This window comes from Lissotriton vulgaris, chromosome 7, assembly GCF_964263255.1.
Source record: "Lissotriton vulgaris chromosome 7, aLisVul1.2, whole genome shotgun sequence".
Lineage (NCBI taxonomy): Eukaryota > Metazoa > Chordata > Amphibia > Caudata > Salamandridae > Lissotriton > Lissotriton vulgaris.
The window spans coordinates 234,308,636-234,331,753 of record NC_141695.1 but is presented as its reverse complement, the minus strand read 5'-3'; the positions used below and the strand labels follow the sequence as shown (position 1 = coordinate 234,331,753).

Genomic DNA, 23,118 nt, shown 5'->3' with positions numbered 1-23,118 from the left:
ATGTGTTCTTACTTGCCGAATATAAGCACCTCTCCTCCTGAAGCCAAGAGAGTGGGCCCTTGGCACTGCGGGAGTGCTGTGTGCAATTTAAGCGCCTCCTGGCGCTGATGGATGTCGCTGCCCCCGCTACGCGACGCTGAAGGCTTCTGGGGGATGTAGTCCCCTTTAATAGTCCCGGCGCACTGGCCTGCAGCAGCAGACTTGAACTGGCATTTCCTCAGACAAGCGGGACCCCAAGAACACTGCAGCGATGTCCCACACGGCAGCATGAGGTATGAAAAGAATCCCTCTCTAATCCTTCTCACATCAGGTATCATTTTGACTCCACAGTGGAGGATATATGCAATGACTTGTAAAGTCCTTGAAATAATGGTCAGGACTGTGCACGATCCAGCTTCTAACCCTTATTTTGTGAGGGGTGGTAAAGGTAGATCTATCACACCTTTGGCAGATTACGTTCACCTTATGAGGGTCTCTGAGGTTTTGGACATAAGCTATGCAAAGGTCTTCTGTTTGTTCAAATATTCATGGTGGAAAACAACCTAACCAGTTTAAATTGATTGGTCTAACATTTTATCTGGTGGAATTGCCCCCATGAACCACTTCCATCTTTGTGAAAGCTGAAAATGGTGTCCCCAACATACTAGCTCCTAAAACTCTGCATGATGGGGAGACTAGTAGATGGGCACTGACAATGTAACCTCAATCGTTTTAAACAAATCTGTTTTTTCACCAAAATGGCTCCTCCCATTACAGATGTAACCATTTGGGTGGTGAAGCCTCTACCCTAATTGGGAACTTAAAAAACAAAGTCTGTTAACCGCTGCCATAGTGAAAGATTTAAGTCCCTCAATTTGGCAGACAGGTAATCTGATTAACAAACTTTACAATTTGTGGTGTGGCCTGGGCACAGATCGTGATGGCCACACGTCAGTAAAGTTCCCACCTTCCACGGCCTCGGCCAGCTTAAAAATCCATAACTAGATCCTCACATTACCCCAGTCAAGTGGGAGCGGGATTTCCCCATCGGCGCCGCAGAATAGTGACTGCGAAGAACGCCAGCGACACAAGAAAACGGCACTAATTAAGTCGAGCCGCATTGCCCGGAAAAGCGCCGGACTCGAATTGGGAGCCACGCCTCCACATACTTCCCTCGAGGGTGGACCCCGTGCCCAGTGCACCGCGGAAAAAAAGCAATTACAGTGGCGAACAACAGAACAGTGACTCGGCTGCTGGTCTTGTTGAGGGACGATCTCCTCTGTGGTGCAGGGACGTGGGGGCCAGGAAGAGCGGTTGCCATGCACACCTATGCTCAGGCTCGCAAGAATAGCAAGAATGGCGGGAGAATGGTGGGATCTCTGGTGAGCCTCCAGAAGACCCGGGGGTGAGTGCAGACAGCGCAGGGACTGCAGTACAGTGGTTGACAATCACGCAAAAACCTGGTCTTGGGCGAAAGAGGGAAGCAAGGTTTGAGGAGTGGGCCAGGAGCAAAAAACACAGGAAAGAGTGAGAAAAAGTACCAAACATCCCCCCCTGGGAGAAATTGGATGGTATCCAGGACTAAATAAATAGGAGCAGCGTGGCCCTAATCCTGAGCGATCTCAGGTAACCTGCGCAGCAGGCCTAACATCTGCGTATCACTTAAGACACAGGCAAACAAGTAGATGGCTCCTCACAGAGTGATCAGATCCCTGAATATATGAGCGGCGAGGTCGGATTTGGCTAACAGAGGTGGAAGAGAACCAAACATAAGTGGCCCACCTGATAAAGGACGAGAGGTGGAGAGTGGTGTCCTGATGCAACCTTTAGTGCATAAACTCAAAGCCCTTGGGGCGAACTCCTACAGGCCGTCTGGGAGGAAGATCCCTGGGACCAGGCGGCAGACAGACTCCCCGAGGGCTCTCAACTGGTCACAAACCAATAACAGCAATGTCTGGAGCTAAGGGTCAAAAGGGTACGCTCCAAACTAGACAAATTCGCCACCCAGAAACCGGCAGAAGCAGACGCTGCAAGCAGAGGATACATAGATAAAATGCCAAGCCCAGATAAAGGGGACCCGACCCTCGAGGATGTCATGGCAGCCATAGCGGGAATACGCGCCTCACTGGGATAAAGAATGGGCTCCATTACAATTGAGATGACACTGATAAGGACCGATTTGCAAAAGACTAGTGAGAAGGTGAAAGCCATGGAGGTAGTAACCAACGAGCTTAGCAGTGAAACCCATCAAATGCAACAAGAGATCAAAGAACTCCAGGCCGCTCGGAAAATGGCAGAAAGGTAGCTGGACGACTACGAAGGTCGATCGCGACGCAACAACGTCAGGATCATGGGTGTTCCGAAAGGGCAGAGCGACCGACTATCGACCTTTTTGTAGAGGACCTACTCATGAATCACCTACGGCCAAATAATCCATCCAAGTACTTCATGTTTGAGAGAGTGCAGACGGTCCGAGGGGGCAGACCCACACCGGGAGCTCCCCGTGTTCAATATTGAAGAGGCTTCTGAATTTCAGAGACTGGAACATCATATTGCAAACAGCTCAATCGAATCCTCCACTCAAGATATGAGAACAGTGAACTGTCCTTTTTTTCGGTCTTCAACGTTGTATTCCAAAGACAAAGGAGAACCCTCCTCAATGTCAAGAAACAACTGAGGGACAAAAGTATCCGATACTACGGGCCTGATTCACAGAACTAACTTAAGACAAAATCCTAAACTTACTACTTTTGGTATTCACAGAAGGCATTTAGTAGTAGTAAAGTAGTAAAGTTACGTCTGTCTTAAGTTTGTCTTAAGTTTGTCCTAAGTTTGTCTTAAGTTTGTCCTAAGTTTGTCTTATGTTTGTCTTTTGCCTGTCTTATTCTGTCTTAGGTTTGTCTTAAGTTTGTCTTTAGTCTGTCTTAAGTCTGTCTTAAGTCTGTCTTAAGTCTGTCTTAAGTCTGTCTTAAGTCTGTCTTAAGTCTGTCTTAAGTCTGTCCTACTACTTTTGGTATTCCAAGAAGGCATTTAGTAGTAGTAAAGTTAGGATTTTGCCTTAAGTTTGACTTAAGACAGACTTAAGACAGATTTAAGACAGACTTAAGACGAACTTAAGACAGTCTTAAGACAGTCTTAAGACAAACTTAAGACAAACTTAAGACAAACTTAGGACAGACTTAAGACAGACTAAAAACAAAATCCTAACTTTACTACTACTAAATGCCTTCTGTGAATTGCCAAAAGTAGTAAGTTTAGGATTTTGTCTTAAGTTAATTCTGTGAATCGGGCCCTCCATGTTGTTGCCTGCAAAACTTCGAGTTGGAGCGGACGGAACAGTCTGGTTCTTTCATGCCCCAGAGACAGCGCAGGAGTGGCAGGAAGGCTGGAGACCGGCAAAAGACCACAATGTCTGATGAGGAAGGGACCATTCCCCTACAAGACATTTATCCTCAAGTGATCGACCAGTGAGACCTACTGACAAGGACTGGTCCGGGCAGCAGTGCGGTCTTTTTGGACGGTGCCTCGACATAATGTATCTGGCAGATCAAGACAACAGTAAACATGCTAAGTGACTTTAATAGTGTTTAATAAGTAGACTGGGGACACACAGAAGCAAGCTGGTGGCTGTTGCAGAGGGTGTGCCACCCACCGACTTTCAAGTTAGTTTAGAGAACAGGGCGACAGGCACTCTGGAAAGTTGGGGTTATGGGCAGCTCTAGGCCCAGAGTGCGTGGAAGCAGGGAGTGGGATACTGGGCTTCAAAAGTTATATCATTTAAGTTGTATGACAGCAAAGCAAATAACACATTTGGGTCTGGGAGGGACACACCACGTGGAATGGCCCCAGGTTGCCAGGGATTAGCTACACAAATAGCAATGCCTGTTGAAGCATTGGGGCAAATGATAATGCAAAGAACAGGTGTAAGGGAGGTAAATATGGGTTTTGTCGAGTGAGAAGGGATTTAGGCTTCTATCCTGGAACGTAAAGGGACTAGGGGACAAGTTGAAGAGGGGAATAGTATTAAAATATAGTAAACGACACTCCCCAGTAGTGGTTTTGCTCCAGGAGACACACTTAGTTGGAAAGACATGCAAGGCACTAGACAGATGGGGCTTTCGATTGGTGGTACACTCAGGGTTTAATTCAGGTCCCAGGGGCATCAGCATTATGATACGAAAATCCTTTCCTATGGCAATCGAACACACCTTGACTGATTATCTGGGGGGATGCGCAGCAGCATCGGGGAGATGGATGGGTAGGCCACTGACCCTGGTGTCGTCTATGTCCCTCCAGGACTGCAGACAACAGCGTTTCGAGATCTGGGAAATGCCATGATAGAGTTTGCAGAAGGAAGGTTGATACTAGGAGGAGACTTAAATTCGGTGGTATGCGGTGGACGCAATCATTGTTCTCCTAGGGACCTGGGACCTACACAGAAGGTTCTGCCCACCGTCCTCTATTGGGGTGGTGGACGCAGGGCGGATCCGCCACCCAATTGAGACCCAGTTCACATTTCACTCCGGGTTACATATTAGTCTTTCCAACACTGACACATTCTCACACCTGCAGACTAAATGGGATACATCACAGATGTTAGACATCTGGCACGAGGTACATCCAACCACTCTCCGGTATAGGTGCAGGTGGTGATGGGTGAGGGTCAAGTAGGAAGAATAGCACCTATAAACCCCTGGCACCTGCGCAACCCTATGATAAAATAGAACATTGCACGGTCAATAGAACATTATTTCCAGGACAATGAAGGGTCAGAGGGGTCAGCACTGATGCTCTGGGAGGGGGCATGCAATCTCTCAAATAGCTGAGGCAAAAAAAGAGAAAAATACGGAAATGACCGAGCTGGAAGAAGAGATTCTAAAGCAAGAGGGAGAACTGTTAGACTCAGGAGAACTTGACATTACACGCAGACTTAAACTTTAAAAAAAAGAATATAAAAGTGTGGCTATGGACAGGGCCAAAACACTACATAGAGATAAACTCGGGAGGATATAGATCTAGGGTACAGAGCAGGCAAGTTACTTGCGTGGCACGATCGACATATCACGCAAACCGTTTGTTCACGGAACTCACAGCTGAGACGGGGAGACAATATCAGACACACAGTTGATAGCGGACAGGTTTGCCAAATATAATGCACGTACATGTAAATTGCACTCTACTCTTCCAGAGGAAGAGTCAAAAGCTCTGTTAGCTGACATGACGCTCCTGATAGGAAGATAGTGACTTACTAGAGAATGAACTCATGGACGACGTGGTGGCACAGGCCATCAGGAGCCTTCAATCTGAGCCCTAACAGCCTCCAAATTGAAATTTACATATTAACACTGACAAAATAGCCTCCTACCTCAAATTCATGTAGGAGGAAAGCCAAGAGTTCGTCCGACTTCCCTAAGATCAAAGGCTTGCCACCATTGTGGTCATACATAAGGAAGGTAAACCTAGGGACCAGTGCTCCTCATATAGACCCATTTCACTATTGAATGCTGAAGCCATGATATTAGCAAAACTGTTGGCTATGCGCCAGGTTGGAGTGGACTGTTCCACCTGGACCAATCGGGTTTCATTCCATCTATAAATACCTCCTTAAATCTTCGTCGACTCCATGGCGAGCTGGGGACAGTGGATAAGTTGAGAAAGGATGCAGTGGTGGGGACCTTAGACGCCTCCATGGCTTTTGACACAATTGAGTGGCCTTTCTCTTTGCCGTACTGGAGCAGTTAGGGGGTTGGGCCTGGATTTAACAGTTGGGTGAGGCTTCTCTACTCAAACCCGTTGGTATAAGTAGTAGTTATTAATAAAAAATCAGAGACCGTCACCCTTGGAAGGGGGACAAAGCAGGGATGCCCTTTGTCCCCGTTGCTTTTTGCTCTAATGCTGGAGCCCCTGGCGAGCTGGATCCGTAAGGACCCCATCGTCAGAGGTAGGAGATGGTCAGAGGACTGGTAAAATCGCAACTCCCTATATGCCCACGGTATCATGTTATATTTGGCATCACCCCAGGCCTCGATAAACAGAGTCCTAAATATATTTACCAACTTTGGCAGGTACTTAGGGTAAACCATCAATTGGACCAAGTCGTGGATCTATGTGCTTGGGGGAGGGGTTCCACCCCTGCCCAGGGAATGTAGAGTAATGGAAGCAATTGGATGGTTTTAAATACCTAGGTACTTACATTGCTAGGGACCCTTAGCTGTATTATGATCACAACCTTCAGCAACCACGGCTGCAACTTAGGAGTGATGTGGAACACTGGAAGACACTAGCATTTTCCCTATTTGGTAGAGCTGTGCTTTTTAGGATGATGTCCCTGCCCCGCTTCCTGTATATTCTGCACAACTCACCCACTCCTATTCCAGTGACATATTTTGTGGCAATAGAGAGTGAACAGAGAGCTCTACTATGGGTCAAGGGAACACCACAAATATCCTTCTATAAACTGGTTTGGTACGATGGAGAGATTGAGCTCCCAGATATTTAAAAATACTGCAGGGCTGAGCAGTTGGCAGCCGTTAACCAAGGCACGTCCCGACCATATGATGATCAAGGATACAGAATGGATGAATGGCTCCTACCAGGTGGATCCTATACCAGGGCACTCTACTCTAGACCCACTCAAGTAAAACTGACAGACCTACATTCTGCATTCTGGGCAGATATGACATGCAGCTCATAAAATTCTAGGTTGGGCCAAGAAAATCACGCAGGCCTCCTCCCTGTGGGACTTGTACCTGCTGGGAACCCGTCGGAATTCTAAGGGGTTTGACAAATGGGATGTGATTGGTCTAACTCAGGTGGGTGACATGTGAAGGGAGTGCAAGATGATAGCATTCTCGGTGCTGCAACGAGAATACGAATTGGCAGCCTCAGAAAGATTTAGATACCTCCACGTGAGGCATGCAATGTGTGCATGCATTCCATTAGGGGAGACAATTCCTGTAGCAACTCCGCTGGAGGATAGACTCCTCGACGGGTACATGCCTAAAAAATCAATATCCCTGACCAACCGGAAGTTAATCAATCATGCTTCCGATCGCCTCATAAGGCTCTGTGGGAAATCGGAAGACCATCTCTTAGAACTGGATAATGAGGTCTGGTTGGAGGCGCTGGCTTCCCCCAAGGATGTAATAGAATACACATGGTTCTGTCGGGTGCGAAGAATATATTTCTTGAGGCAATAGGATTACTCAAAAGGACTATGCCAACAATGAGAAATCAATTGTAATGCACACACAAAACATATTGGGTATGTAAGAGCTTTTATAAATTGCTTCATTCATAGAAATACCCACATTTACATTTGCAAGGCTGTCAAAGAATATATACATTGGCCAGAGAACACACTATTTTCAAAATACTCTGCGGACTGGATTAATAAATCTCATTGCAGGGTATCTCAACTGGTCCACGATTCAGATTGTCGACGTTTCACTAACCTGACTGCCAATTTTAATCTTAACAAGCTGTCCAACTTCTGTCCAAGTCCTGTTGAAGACCCGCACAGACACCCCATTAGTGCAGACCTTGGGTTGAAACGTCGACAATCTGAATCGTGGCCAGTTGAGATACCCTACAATGAGACTCATTAATCCAGTCCGGAGAGGGTTTTGGAAATAGTGTGTTTTCTGGCCACAACCCCTAACCTTCCTTCCCCAATCACCATTGTATATATTACACAGTCACCACAGCACCGAGCACCAATGTCACCTTTGTCACATATTACTTGTCACAATGTATATATTCTTTGACAGCCTTGCAAATGTAAATTTGGGTATTTCTATAAATGAAGCAATTTATAAAAGCACTTAAATACCCGATATGGTTTGTGTGTGTATTACAATTGATTTCTCATTGTTGGCATAGTCCTTTTGAGTAATCCTATTGCCTCAAGAAATATTTTCTTAGCACCCGACAGAACCATTTGCATTCTAGTACATTACTGACCAGGTTCTGAGGGATACTCGGTTACCCCATCGTGTTACAATTATAATTGGCTTCCCCCAAGGAGGTCGCAATCTCATCACGGCTCAAACTGGTGCAATTAAAAATACTCCATAGAGTATACAATTCGGGACCAGCGTTGGTTCCGATGGGATATGTGGAGGACTAATGATGTAGGTGAAAATTTGGGACAGTAGGCACATGCCTACATATACTGTGGGAGTGCGCCTACATCAGTAAATATTGGACAGATGTTCTCAAATGTATGGAAGAAGTGCTGTGACTAGATCTGACCCTAGATGCAAAGAGGTGCTTGTTGTTTGCATGAGGATCATCGGATTTGAGTAACAAAGAGAAAACATGGGCAACCCTGTATGAGCAAAGCGCAATATTGGCAGAAGGTGGGGGGCAAGGGATGGTCCATGTCTAAATTCATGGAAGCAGGACATGGATTGTTGCATGTGTTGTGAAAAAACAGTGTATATTTCCAGGAAATTTCCAAAGAAGTGGTCTCAAATCTGGGGTAAATGGAAGGCCTATTGAAGAAATATCTGTGCTCCCCCTCTTCTTCCCCCCTTCCCCTCCTTGACAAACCTGTACCTGATGAACATTTCAAAAACTGAACTTACAGTACATACACGAGTGATCATCCATAACTTTTGTGAACAAAAGTCTGTACGTTCTAAGCACCTAAGACAATGTATGTAATTCTTACTAAGCTGTAATAAAAAGATTTACCCAAAACATTTTTTTAAACAATTTGCCATGTAATTGCCATCTTGTCCTCATGAGCTTCTGGTTTGTGAACTTTCCTAGTGATTCACTTTAAGTTTTAACAGATAAATCCCTGGATGGATTTTCCATCACCCATTGCTCCTGTTCATTGAGTCTAACACCAATGGGCTTTATGGGGAAACGGAGACTAGGGTTTTAGGAGAAATTAATTTTCAAACTGAAGATAATCTTTGTTCCTTTGCCAGGGAACATTCAAACAATATCACAATATTGTTACAGGAAAGTAATGTGCTCTTCTCTTCACCTGTATTTACGTTCTCAGACGTGACATTTTTGCTGTTGGATTTTCAGCTATGTTGTACTGAAGCATTGTGCTTATAAACACAACAATGAATACCAGGCCATGCCACTTGCCTTGTTGTTGAAATTTCCCATCCTTGATCGCCACTACTTGTAGTTATTGCTTTGTACATTAGTGGTCTACCCATGCTATGCCTCACCCTAACCTCTCCCTCAAATGCAAGGTACTTTCAAACATAAGTAGATGCAGGTTAGGACTCACCTTGACTTTCCACTTCATCCCTCTTTCGATGTTGATAGTGTACCCATCCACAGAAACGGCCACCATCCTGTTAACTGCCACACTGCTGCCACCAAGGCTTTCATTCTCTGCCATGACTGAGAATGTCCGCAGTCTTGAGTCATCTTCATCTTCATCTTCAATTACTTTGGTCAGTGTGTATGTGCCGGTGCCTTGGAAGTCAAAGGACAGGCCATCGAATGAAATGTAGTGAGGATTTCCGGATGCAACGCATTTTCCAAAGCTGATTGGTTGACATCCCTGGATGCCATTCACCACCTTGCACTCCTCATTGGCACCACAGAGTACATTAATGCAGGTCACAACTCCATTGTCACCGCACGTGCAGCGCTCCTCGCATAACCCACCTGGATAAAACTCTTGCCCCCTCTTGTAGTACCATTCATTGTACACACACCCACATTGTGCGATTGGCACACATTTGTCTCCACTTAAGATGAAGCCATTGTTGCAAAAGCATCCTTCTGTACAGTGTGCATCGCAGCCTACTGGAGCGGAAAGACGAAAGCAGGTGACGTGGCATCCATTTCCACACACCTCATAGTGCATATTCACGGGGCAAGATGGACCTAGTAGAAAAAAGAACACCATCTTGTTAGCACGTTGAGAAAAAGTAAGTAGGCAGGGCAAATTAATATCTTGTATGTGGTCAAAAAGTAATAATATGCTGCAGTACATTAAGAAAACAGTAATAACATGCAAACATATTGAGAAAAAAATAACATTTTGTAAGTACAGAAATAAAAGTATGTGAATACATTGAGTAAAAAATAGTACCACATTTTTATTTCGCAGGAACAAAAAGTAATACTATACGTAAATTTATAAAAATTACTACAATATATGTTTCTGGCACTAAAAAATATGTTGTTAGCACTTTCTGTAAAAGTAACACATTTTAAGTGCAATGCAAAAAAAGCAATATCATGCAAGAACATTAAAAAGAAGTAATATTATGCCATAAATAATTTTAAGAAAATTATAACATAAGTTAAGTTAAAAAAAAGAATTAGTATTTAATAAGTATTAACTATAATTATCAAGTAGTAACTACCCTGATGAAAAGTAATAGTTTTTTGTAAGTTAGTTGAGAAAAGGAAATTATAAGTTATCAGTACAATGAGAAAAACTGATGACATGACTTAAGTACAGGGTAAAATATAATATAAGTGCACTGAAAAGTTAATAATGCAATATAGGTATATTTTAATAGAATGTGATTATCATAGTACTCATGGGTGGTCATTTATAGTTTGTGTATAGAATAGCACCATAAATTGGTGGTGCTGCTGGCCTACCAAACCTATGGCTTTACGGTACCATTTAGAGGTGGGCAAATTCTGAGGGCCATATTTATCAAAGAGTTGGGTTGCTCTTGCGCAACGCAGTGGTGAGCAAGGGCAACCCAACGACTAAGTTACATTTGTCAAGCCACGCAAGGATACCTGGCATGGTCCTGCGTGGCTTGATAAATCTAGTGTCCCACAACACAGCACAAAACCCTGCGTTACGTTACTCTGCCCCAGGGAGGTGTACCTTGAGTGAAGTGTGGTAAACATCGTTTACAACGATGTTTTCACAACGCGGTACCTTTACACCGCGGCTGTGACAACGCAAGTCGTTACCACGACTTGCGCTGGAGGGCGCTCAAGGTCTAAAAATAGTTAATTTACTATCCTAACACCTTCCCTAGGGTCCACGGGGACTGGTGTTAGAATAGTAAATTAATCTATTCGAAATCCGCGCCCCCCCAACGCAAGTCGTGGTAACGACTTGCGTTGTCACGGCCGCGTTGTAAAGGTATGCGTTGTGACGGTACGCATTGTACCGTCATATATCCGTGAAGTGTGGGTGTTCCTACGCATCCACCCATAGATTTTGGCTCATTTCCAGATTTACCAACACTGGTAGACCTGGGAATGTGTCAAAATGCTATTCCCCCCCCCCCCCCCCCCCACTCCCCCAGGTGAGGCAAGACGAGTAATATCTTTGATTCTCCTAGCTTTTTCTCTTTCTATGTGGGCTGCATGATACAGCACACTTAGAAAGAGGAAAATGCGTCAGAGGATTGTTTTTGTGCAGGAAGGTGCTCCTTCCTGCGCAAGAACAATCCTTCCTACAACACACACACCCTTGCTTCATGGGGCAAGAGCGCCTGCGTTGGGGCTAGGCTGCCTGAGATGCGCCAAGGCATGGAAAAGACAAGAATACGCTTTTTATTTGTGAAATACTCCACATGCCTGCCCTTTCCCTGTCACGCAGCACAGCACAGCAAGGTGGCTTGCTGCGCTGTGTGATTATTTGATAAATGTGCCTCTGAGTTTCTGTCTGAGAAGTTTCAAGTGGAAACTCATAACCCTTGACCTGTCATGCAAAACCTTAATAGATTTCCCTACCCGGGATAGCCAAGTGAAACACCACCCTCAGCAGCTGTAAGTTCAGGCTTAACATAACTCCGCCAGGCAGGCTTACATTTATTTTCTTTTTTATGTAAGTATGTGTAGGAATACTAGAGTGTTGGTTTTCCAGGTGTGTCCAGACACAGCATCAGTGCACTTCAGTGTCGTTGAATTTTCAACAAATGGATTCCAGATTTTGTAGATTAAGACTGATCAAGATTTCACAATGCTTTATAAGAAACAAATAGAATGTAGTATGCCACATGTATGCTTTTTAACCAATAAAAACACCAGAAATTGATCTGTTTTACATTTTTAAAAGCATTTTCATTATCAAACAAAAATTCTTCATCTATTTTCCTGGTATCCTATTAGAGTTGCAAATAATTTACTCAAAATCGCCAGTGAATTACGCTTTGGTAGGCAGGGAAGAAGGGGACAAATATCACTGACCAACATTATAGCATGATAACCTTAACACATTTCCTAAGTCTTTCCCTATTTCAAGATATGTCAGTCTTGAAATGGATCCAATAACTGTTGTGGTGGGTACACCACACTGTCCTGGAAATCTAGTTGAATGTTACTTTTGTTCCCTTGGTTTCGTTTTCAGCTTTTCAGAAGTATCTGATGCAGTGTCAATCAGTTCACTTTACTTTTAGGTGTGCCGAAACTGCAAAGTTTATGTGCTTCTAAGCAACTGATTTTCAATGTAGCTCTGGGGGAATCAGATCCATGGCAGATTTTGTTAAGCTAACTTGTGGCTCTATGTAATTTGCATTTCGTTTCACTCTAAGTACATTTATTTATGGTATATATTGTGAATTATTTAATGGATTTAGCCTTTATGGTCCAACATCCCTTTCTGCTATTTAGCCAACATCATCATAGGTGATAAGTACGAATTTCTATCAAAGGCAAGCCTAAACAGTCAATCAATCAATCAATCAAAGACATTTGTAGAGCGCACTACCTACCCGTAGGGTCTCGAGGCGCTTGGGGGGGTGGGGGGGTGCCGCTACTGCTCGAACAGCCAGGTCTTGAGCTTCTTCCTGAAGGAGAGGTGGTCTTGGGTCAGGCGCAGGTCGGCCGGGAGGGAGTTCCAGGTCTTGGCGGCGAGGTAGGAGAAGGACCTTCCTCCTGCAGTGGCTCTGCGGATGCGTGGGGCGAGGGCGTGGCTGGCAGAACGGAGGTGGCATTTGGGAGCGTAGAAGTTGATGCGGTTGTTGAGGAAGCTCGGGCCTTGATCGTGGAGAGCTTTGTGTGCGTGGGTAAGGAGGCGGAAGGTGATTCTCTTGTTGACAGGGAGCCAGTGCAGGTCTCTAAGGTGTCCGGAGATGTGGCAGTGTCGCGGGATGTCGAGGATGAGTCTGGCGGAGGCGTTCTGGCGTGTCAGGTCTCCAGGAGACTTTGAAATATGACCTGAGGTCGGGTCGCGCTGATCTGAATCAAGGGGTTGGTTATTCCAGGAGGCCGGATCCTTGACAACAAATTCGAAATGGCAGCAAAAGTTTCAATGAGGAACAGTGTGTCAGCCGTCACAGTGATGCCCTCCAACAGTATGTCATTCAGTCTGACATTAATTTAAAGATGATGACTGAAGTTTTAAGTGTCACCAACTACCACACTTTTAACAGTGCAACTAAGTGGGGACACAGTAGGGGGGTGCATAGATATTGCCAAAATAATGCAAAATGTATTTTGCTGATCATCTGTATGAAAAATGTATCTGAATGGGGGCGAGGCTAACAGGGTCCAGATGTTGAAGGCAGTCTCATTTTTAATTTCAGAAGTATTTTATCGTGCAATTTTCATAAACAAATGAACAGGGAGAAAAGAACAATCATATAACGCAAGGGTCCAATTAAAGAAGTACAGTCCTGATACATAGAACACTGGAGGGTTGTGACTGAAAGGTCTAGCATACAGAGCAAAATCCAGATAACAGGGGAAAAAAGAGAACAAAGTAACATATGGTATTTAACAGACCCATAAGAGATGAGATATAATGAATTGGTAGGAGTAAAATAATGAAAGAAGGAAGGAATGCTAGTAGGTATAGATTCAGAAAACATTTATATAGGTGGGCGAAACCCATGTAGCTCTTAGAGCAAATAGATGCAGGTGTGTTTCGCGTGTATATTCCACATTAAGACACACAGTTTTGGGAGGCAGTGTTATCCATCCTAGATACTTCTAGCATTTGTATATCGATAAAAGAGGGTAGATGTCCAGGAATGTGGGAAGTGGCTCTCCTTGTAGGGTTTCACGGTGGTATAGTGGTGGGGAAATAGTTGTCACAGGAATTCCAAGTAAATGTATTGCGTACAATCCAAGTGGATTTTTGCAGGGAGGTGTTACCTGCCCCTCTCAGGAAGGAGACCCAGTTTAGCCAGGTTGTGGAAGGCCATGATGGATGTGTTCTTCCAGTTAGTTAAAATAGTTTTATAGGCAGCAGTAAGAAGGATATTGTTAGACCTGACACCCTTGGCGTGGTTTTCCCCTATCTTTTGCCTCTGCCTCCTGTATTTTTGATGCTGTGCTGGATTTCGTTTTTGCTGGTTTAGATGCTTTGGACACTCTGCCACTGCTGATCAGTGCCAGAGTGTAAGTGCTCCCTATGGAAATTATCATATTGATTGGATGTACCTGATTGGCATATTTGTATCACCACGAAGTCCCTAGTAAAGTGCACTGGGTGTGCCAAGGCTGGTGGGCCTGCAGCACTGATTGTGCCACCCACATGAGTAGCCCTAAAATGGTGTCTCAGGCCTGCCACTGCAGTCCCTGTGTGCAGTCAGTGAACTGCCATGTCCTCCTGGTCAGTGTCTCTACTGGTTAGGCCTAACCCTTCCCTTTGTGTACACATTGGTCACCCCTATGGAATGCTCAAGGTACCCCCTTGGGCAGGGTTCAGTGTATATGAAAGGAAGAGCATGTTCTAGTGCAGGTAACATGCTCTGGTAGTGAACAGCAGCCATTGTGTGTGATCACTGCTGCAAGGTTATCTTGCTCCATAGACTAACATGGGGGAGGCTGGTCCCAATGGATACCAGCCTATCTTCCCACAGGAACAAGATAGGACATACGTGATTGATATCCCTGAACTCAGAATTTAATAACAGATCTTTTAGGAAAGGTTGTTTTTAAATTCTGTGTTTGAGAACAGTACTTTTAGAAAGTGGCTGTTCTCTTGTCTAACCTTTCTGTGTGCCTGGGCCTGCTTGTGGATTGAATGTCTGGTTTGAGGGTGACAGGGGCTGGGGAACCCCCAGGAGGTTGTCTGAGTCAGCCCTTGGTTGAATTGCTGCATCTGCAAATAGAGTCGTGGGAGGAGATAGCACCGGGGAGTGAATAGGGCTGTGCCTGCTTGCCACAATGCTGGCTTCACCTCCTGCTGGGCGGCTGACAACTCTGGCCCTCACTCTGAAAAGAAGGAAGAAGCCAGGAAAACATAGTACTCCAGCAACACCCAGAACTGGTTTAGACCGGGCTCAGGGTCCACTTGCACAAAGACTTCAAATACTTTTAGGGGTATAAGAGAAGGACCCCTGACAACAGATTTTTAGAGTTCTACAATCAAGAGGAATCTCTGCCGGAAGAAGAACAACTGGAGAAACTGAGGAAGATTGCCCTTGCTGTGTGCTCTGGGGCTGACCTGTTTTGCTGCTTCAACTAAAGGAGAGAAGGGGACTTTGCAGTGTGCTGTGCCCCCTACCTGCTTGCAACCCAGACTTTGCTGTGTGCTGTGTCTATTTAGAGTCTCCAAGGGCCTGAGAAGAGCTGGCCTCCTGTTCCTGGAACCCAGGGTTAAAAGGTTCCTACAGAAACTCCTAGACGCTGTGAGAACGTCTTTATTTCCAGTCTGCGCTCTGCAAACCACCTGCCAGCCGTGTGAGAGAATCGGTGTGTTTGTCGGCACACAACTGACGCTGGCCGTAGGACTGCTTTGCCTCCCCCGTGAGTTGTCCCCCGAGTAAGCTGCTAACGTTGTGGGCGGCCTTTCTACACCCTGTGCCCTGTGGGGGTCTGCCATGCCCTGAATCACAAGACCTGCGCATCACCACCGCTGCCCGGGACACAGAACAGCTGAAGAAATGCACCGCCAGCAGCCAGGGCCCGCGAGAATCATCGGAGTGGCCGCGCTGTGATTGTCTCGCTCTGGGGAGCTCGACTGGAGAGGCCGCGCTGCGATTGGTGCATCGCTGTAGACTGCACGGAGGAGACGCGCTTCTATTGGCCCAGCGCAGAGAAGGAGTGCGGCGTCATCGGGGGCTCGTCCAGAGAGCCGCGCACGGATTGGCCCAGCGCTTGTGCCCCGTCTGTGAAGGAGCCGCCAGCAAGAAAGCGACAACGGAGCTCGGGAAGTGCCGCGTGACCGCCAGCCCTCACGAAGAAGCCAAGCCCCAGGTAAACGCTCGGGAAAGAAGTCCAGAGCCGTGGTGTGTCCTTGCCTGAGGGGGGATTAAGTATTGAGGGCTGCCCTGCCGCCTAGTCGGCCGCAAACACACTGTAGCACCTTGTGCTTTGGGGGCAAGAAAATAATATCGCTGACCGCGAGGCACGCGGGAAAACACCGGCAACTTGTGGGAACTGCCCCCAGTGTTCACATCGAGGCAGTGAGGGGCGCAGAAGATATTTAGACTCCCAAGTAAAGAATCAGCAGCCTTGAGATACTCGCTGCAAAAGTGGGACAATGGGACTACTGTGTAATTAAGGCCCATCCTATATTAACTGCCTACCTGTGCTTTTTGAGAGGAGAAGTGAACTAATAGTGACTACCACAGTACAAGACCTCCTTTTTGTTTGAATATACAAGTACCACTTGCCTTCTCACCTATCAAAGAAGATATTGAGTATTTTGGAATTGCATTGCTGATTTCTTTTGCCTAAACTAGATAAAGATATATATTTTTTATATACCTACCTGTGTAGTGTCAATTTGTGGTGCGTTATTGAGTTATTGTGTGTGTTAAGTGCAACTACCTTACACATTGCCTTGGAGATAAGCCTGTCTGCTCGTGCCAAGCTACCTAAGGGGTGAGCAAGGGTTATCTACAGTGTGTATCTCTATACCTTGACTAGAAGTAGGGGTCCCTATTTGGTCAAAGGCACTTACCTCTGCCAACTAGAGACCCCCAGTTTTAACATTGTTGGACAGCGGTGAGGATTTTAACGGGTATTTGCACGAGTTTGAGATTCAGGATTTGCTCACTTACAAGAAGGAACTCTTGAAACAATTCTGCAAAAAGCTTGGATGTCCAATGAGGGGCAGCGCAAACAAGGAGGAGCTACAAAAAGCTTTAAGGGCCTGGTGGGAGGCCAAACAAGCTGATCCAGAGGATGTTACTGGAGAGGGCGATGCACAGCAGAATTGATTTGGATCCCATGATTTACCCTTGAATAGGCCAGCTTCTAGGGCTGTCAGCGCCCACTCCAGTAGGGGCTTTTCTCCAGAGGAGCTGGAGGAGAATCAGAGGAAGAGGGCCCATGAGTTAGAGCTTTTTAAACTCAAGGCTCAAGCAGAAGAAAAGAAGTTACGCCTTGACACTGAGTAAAGGGCGGAGTAGAGCAGTAACACTCTCGCTTTGGAGGAAAAGAAACTCCAGTGGGCTCATGAGTTGAGTCTAAGGGAGCTGGTCTCAGATCTAAACAAGTGTAGACCAGTTCCAATGGTGGCAGCGCACAGCCTGTGCAGGCGGGTAAGGTGTACATACCCAAAGATTTGGTGCAGAACTATAAGAGGGGTGAGGATATCTATGCATAGTTTAGATCCTATGAGCTTGCCTGAGAAGAGTTGGGGGCAGGTTTGTTGAAGCATTTTGAGGCCTCTGGGAGGGATGTCTTGGCACCCTTAGAAGCAGCAGGTACCTTAACCTACCCCGCTATGAAGGAGGCCGTATGCCTCAGGTATGGACTTACTCCAGAACAGTACCGCCAGAAGTTTAGAAACTTCAAGAAACTTGATTCTAGTACCTGGGTGGAGTGTGTGAGTTTGTACACGTGTGCACTGGAAGGTTGGATAAAGGGCAGCAAGGTAACTGATTATGCTGGGCTGTGTCACTTGATTAGTTGGGAGCACTTGAGTAGTCTATGTGTTCCAGAGCTGCACCACCATCTTTTAGATAGCAAGTTAACTGATCCCAGTGAGCTTGCTAAGGAGGCGGACCGCTGGACTAGCACCAGGGTCCACAAGGGGGTGGTAAGTACCCCAGCCAAGGGTGGACAGGGTCCCCAGCAGAAGGGTGGGGAGGACAAGGGTAACCGTAAGGAGTTTTTTAAAGGGCCCCAAAATAGTTCCCAGGAGAAGGAGTCCCAACCCCCCAGCCTAATATGTCTTGGCCCCCTAAGGGCAGACAGGACAACATAACTCAGCCTACTTGCTATGCATGTAGAGAAGTGGGGCACATGGCTCCTAAGTGTCCCAACAAACCTCCAGCACCTGCTGGTGCTCCTACCCAGGGTTAGCCAGTGTAGTTTTGGGAGGTGATTTGATTTCCAGTGGGGAGGAGGGATTAGCAGTGATGACCCTTGTCTCTTTAGGAGACCTTGCTGCCCACTAACACTAAAAAATACAGGCAGAAGGTGACCATCAATGGGAAGGAGATAGAGGATCTGAGAGACACAGGGTCCAGCGTGCCATCTGTTAGGTGTCAGTAGGTGTCTGAAGAGCAGATCATTCCCAATGTACTCCGTCCTGTGGTGGCAGCTGACAGTACAGTGCGCCTCTGCAAGTTGGCACGTGTTCCCTTTGAATGGGGGAGTCTCTGGTCTTTTGGAAGTTGTTGTCAGTGATGCCTTGCCTGTAGACCGTCTATTAGGTAACGACCTGGAGAGTTCTCCATGGAAGGATGTAGAGCACAGAACTCATTTGGAGATGTTGGGCTTGACTGCGTGGATCTGTGTGACCACACGTGCTATGGCAGCCAGTAGGGGTGATTCAGCAGAACTGGAGCCTGGAACAATGGCCCAGGGACCTGCCAGGAGAGGAAGAGGCAGAGGGTGTGGGAAACCAGCCCCTGCCGTTGCCACGGTCCAGGAAGAAGCAGAACCTGAGGGGGGTGCCCTGGAACCTACAGGGGAGCAGGTGGCTTAACTGGGGGAATTACCTGAGCTGACCCATTGGCAGCAAGAGGGTGGTCCATCCAGGGAGGAGTTCTGCCAAGCGCAGAAGAAATGCCCTTCCCTCATTGGTGCGCGGCAGCAGGCTGCAGATCAGGCAGCAGGTCTAGGGTCCAAGGAGCATTTTGTTTACTGGGAAGATGACTTACTTTATAGTGAGCCTAAATTCGCTGAGCTCGGTGCAGCCCGTGTACTGGTGGTACCCGAGCGCTTCAGGAACTTCCTTATGGGTGTGGCTCATAACGTGCCTTTCGCAGGACATCTGGGGCAAGACAAGACCTATCACAGGCTTGTCACCCACTTTTACTGGCCCCAGATGAAGAAGCACGTTGGTGCCTTTTGTAGGTCTTGCCAAACATGTCAGGCCAGTGGCAAGAGCGGAGGGAAGTGCCTGGCAACCCTCCAACCCTTTCCTGTGGTTAGCACCCCTTTTGAGCGGGTGGGGGCCCCTGGACCCCAAGACAGCCTTAGGCAACAGGTTTATCCTGGTCTTAATGGACCATGCCACCCGGTACCCAGAAGCAGTCCCTCTCAGGACAGTCACAGCCCTCGTGGTGGCCCGTGCCTTAATGGGGATCTTTTCCCGAGTGGGGTTCCCCAGAGAGGTGGTCTCCGACCGGGGTACCAACTTCATCTCTAGGTACATGAAGTCTCTGTGGGAGGAGTGTGGGGTGACCTACAAGTTCACTACTCCTTACCACCCTCAAGGAAATGGGTTGGTTGAAAGGTTCAACCGCAACCTAAAAGGTATGATTATGGGTCTAGAAGAACCCATGAGACGGAAGTGGGACGTCCTGTTACCATGCCTGTTGTTTGCCTACAGGGAGGTGCCTCAGAAATCCTTAGGGTTCAGTCCCTTTGAATTACTGTATGGCCACCCTGTTAGAGGACCTCTCACTCTGGTGAAAGAGGGGTGGGAGAAATCCAGTGGGAAAACCCCCCAGGATATGTTCAGCTATGTGCTGGCCATCCGCAACCAAAGCGCTTCAGGAAGCTCAATCAAGAGAACCTGGAGGCTAGCCAGGAGGAAATGAAAAGATGGTACGACCAGAATACCACTCTGGTTGAGTTCCACCCTGGTCAGAAAGTGTGGGTGATGGCGCCGGTGGAGCCTTGCGTGCTCCGTGACAAGTGGACCGGGCCATATGAGGTGGTGGAGTGCAAAAGCGAAGTAACCTACCTGGTTAACTTGAAGACTCCCAGGTAGCCCCTGAGAGTGTTGCACGTAAACCGCCTTAAACCCCACTTTGAGAGGTCTGAAGTGACTATGCTCATGGCTACAGATGCTGGAGGGGAAGAGGATAGGGATGCTCTCCCTGACCTCCTGGGGGCCAAGGAGCAGGATGGGTCAGTGGATGGTGTGGTCCTCTCGCCCACCCTGACCCCAGAGCAGCAGAGGGACTGTCGCCAAGTCTTGGGTCAGTTCGCCTCCCTGTTCTCCCTGACCCCAGGTGTCACCAACTGGTGCATCCACGATGTGGACACCGGAGATAGTCTGCCTGTGAAGCAAAGATTTTACAGGGTGGCTGACAAGGTCAGAGCCAGTATCAAGGAAGAAGTTTCCAAGATGTTGGCGCTAGGGGTAATTGAGCCCTCCAGCCGCCCCTGGGCTAGCCCAGTAGTCTTAGTGCCTAAGAAAGCTGCTACGCCAGGTGGCCCTCCAGAATTCCGGTTTTGCGTGGACTACCGTGGGCTCAATGCGGTCACCAAGACTGAAGCACACCCCATCCCCAGAGCTGATGAGCTCGTGGATCGGTTGGGAGCTGACCAGTACCTCAGCACCTTTGATTTGACTTCAGGGTACTGGCAGATTGCCTTAACTGAGGGGGCCAAGGAGAGGTCAGCATTTTCAACGCCAGAGGGGCACTTCCAGTTCCGCGTCATGCCCTTTGGGTTGAAAAATGCCCCTGCCACATTCCAGAGACTGATCAACCAGGTACTGGCCAGGCTGGAGCAATTCAGCACCGCATACCTGGATGACATTGCTGTGTTCAGCTCCACTTGGGAGGAACACCTGCAACACCTCTGCGAAGTGTTGAAGGCCCTGCAAAAGGCAGGCCTCACTATCAAGGCCAGTAAGTGCCAGATAGGGCAGGGATCAGTAGTGTACTTGGGACACCAGGTGGGGAGCGGCCAGGTTGCGCCACTACAGGCAAAGATTGATACCATTTTGGCTTGGGAACCCCCCATGACCCAGACAGAGGTGAGAGCCTTCCTAGGCCTCACCGGGTATTACAGACGGTTCGTCAAAGGATATGGCACCATTGTTGCCCCATTGACAGAACTAACCTCTAGAAATCAGCCCAGGAAAGTGAATTGGACCAAGGCCTGTCAAACTGCTTTTGATGCCCTGCAAACTGCCATGTGCACAGCACCGGTGCTTAAGGCACCTGACTTTTCCAGTGAGTTCATAGTGCAGGCAGACGCTTCAGAGCAAGGCGTGGGAGCAGTACTCTCACAGATCAACGATGAGGGCGGAGACCAACCTGTAGCTTTCATTAGTAGGAGGTTACTCCCCAGGGAACAGAGATGGAGTGCAATTGAAAGGGAAGCTTTTGCTGTGGTCTGGGCTCTGAAGAAGCTGAGGCACTACCTGTTTGGAACTCACTTCCGTGTTCAGACCGACCACCGGCCCCTCAGATGGGTAATTCAGAACCCAAAACTGTTGAGGTGGTCCACAGGGAATGGACTTTACGGTGGAACACCGCCCTGGTACAGAACACGCCAACGCTGATGGTCTGTCCAGATTCTTCTGCCTTAGTGAAGAGAACTCCCAAGAGGGTGGGTAGTTCTCCCCACTTTCAGCTGGAGGGGACACGTGTTAGACCTGACACCCTTGGCGTGGTTTTCCCCTATCTTTTGCCTCTGCCTCCTGTATTTTTGATGCTGTGCTGGATTTCGTTTTTGCTGGTTTAGATGCTTTGGACACTCTGCCACTGCTGATCAGTGCCAGAGTGTAGGTTCTCCCTATGGAAATTATCATATTGATTGGATGTACCTGATTGGCATATTTGTATCACCACGAAGTCCCCAGTAAAGTGCACTGGGTGTGCCAGGGCTGGTGATGACAGATGCTACTAGTGGGCCTGCAGCACTGATTGTGCCACCCACATGAGTTGCCCTAAAATGGTGTCTCAGGCATGCCACCGCAGTGCCTGTGTGCAGTCAGTGAACTGCCATGTCCTCCTGGTCAGTGTCCCCACTGGCTAGGCCTAACCCTTCCCTTTGTGTACACATTGGTCACCCCTAGGGAAGGCTCAAGGTACTCCCTTGGGCAGGGTTCAGTGTATATGAAAGGTAGAGCATGTACTAGTGCAGGTAACATGCTCTGGTAGTGAACAGGGGCCATTTTGTGTGATCACTGCTGCAAGGTTTTCTTGCTCCATAGCCTAACATGGTGGAGGCTGGTCCCAATGGATACCAGCCTATCTTCCCACAGGAACAAGATAGGACATAAGTGATTCATATCCCTGAACTCAGAATTTAATAACACATCTTTTAGGAAAGGTTGTTCAAGTCAAGTCAAAACCACTTTATTCGATTAATAAAAATCATAAAAGTATGCTATACATATACAATACAATTAAAAATATTTAAAAGAAGTGTATATACAAGATAAAAAATACTGTACAAAATCATTTTACAATCATTAACAATCATTTATAATGCTGTCGGGTAGTGTATTTCAGCTGTTATTAGGAGGAATGAGTTTCTTGTGCAACTTTCAGTCTCGCCCTCCTACTTCTAACTGACATGGCAAAAAAGCTGGCAACACAGAACATAGTTAAAGGGGAATCCAACAATTGTAAAAACAATAAGGCTGGTCTACACTGAATAAAGTTCATATTCTTCAGTAAAGGGAAGATAAACATTTTCCTAGCATCATGATACAGAGGGCAAAAATTTTTTAAATGCAAAGTATCTTGGGGGGAGAAGTCATCGCATTTGCACGGGGCTGCAACTTCAGGTCTACTCCACCCATGCAAATCCCACAATACCGTATGTATTTGATTAAACCGGAACTTTGTCTTATCTGCAACTAGAGTGGTGGGAGGAGAAAGCACCTGGGAGTGAATAGGGCTGTGCCTGCCTGCCACAATGCTGGCTCCACCTCCTGCTGGGTGGCTGACAACTCTGGCCCTCACTCTCAAAAGAAGGAAGAAGCCAGGAAAACATAGTACTCCAGCAACACCCAGAAATTGTTTGGACCGGGCTCAGGGCCACTTGCACAAAGACTTCAAAGACTTTTAGGGGTATAAGAGAAGGACCCCTGACAACAGATTTTTAGATTTTTAGACTTCAATCAAGAGAAATGTCTGCCGG

General features: G+C 47.1%; 1 protein-coding gene across 1 annotated transcript in view; it reads right to left on the bottom strand.

The window, feature by feature from the left end:
* The window catches only part of LOC147701272 (IgGFc-binding protein-like), a 901,303-nt gene that overhangs the window by 154,794 nt on the left and 723,391 nt on the right, over positions 1–23,118 (bottom strand). Inside the window, exon 35 of the mRNA XM_086929332.1 lies at positions 9,236–9,843. Coding sequence (XP_086785458.1) covers positions 9,236–9,843 — 608 coding nt within the window. The remainder of the gene's footprint in view (positions 1–9,235; positions 9,844–23,118) is intronic.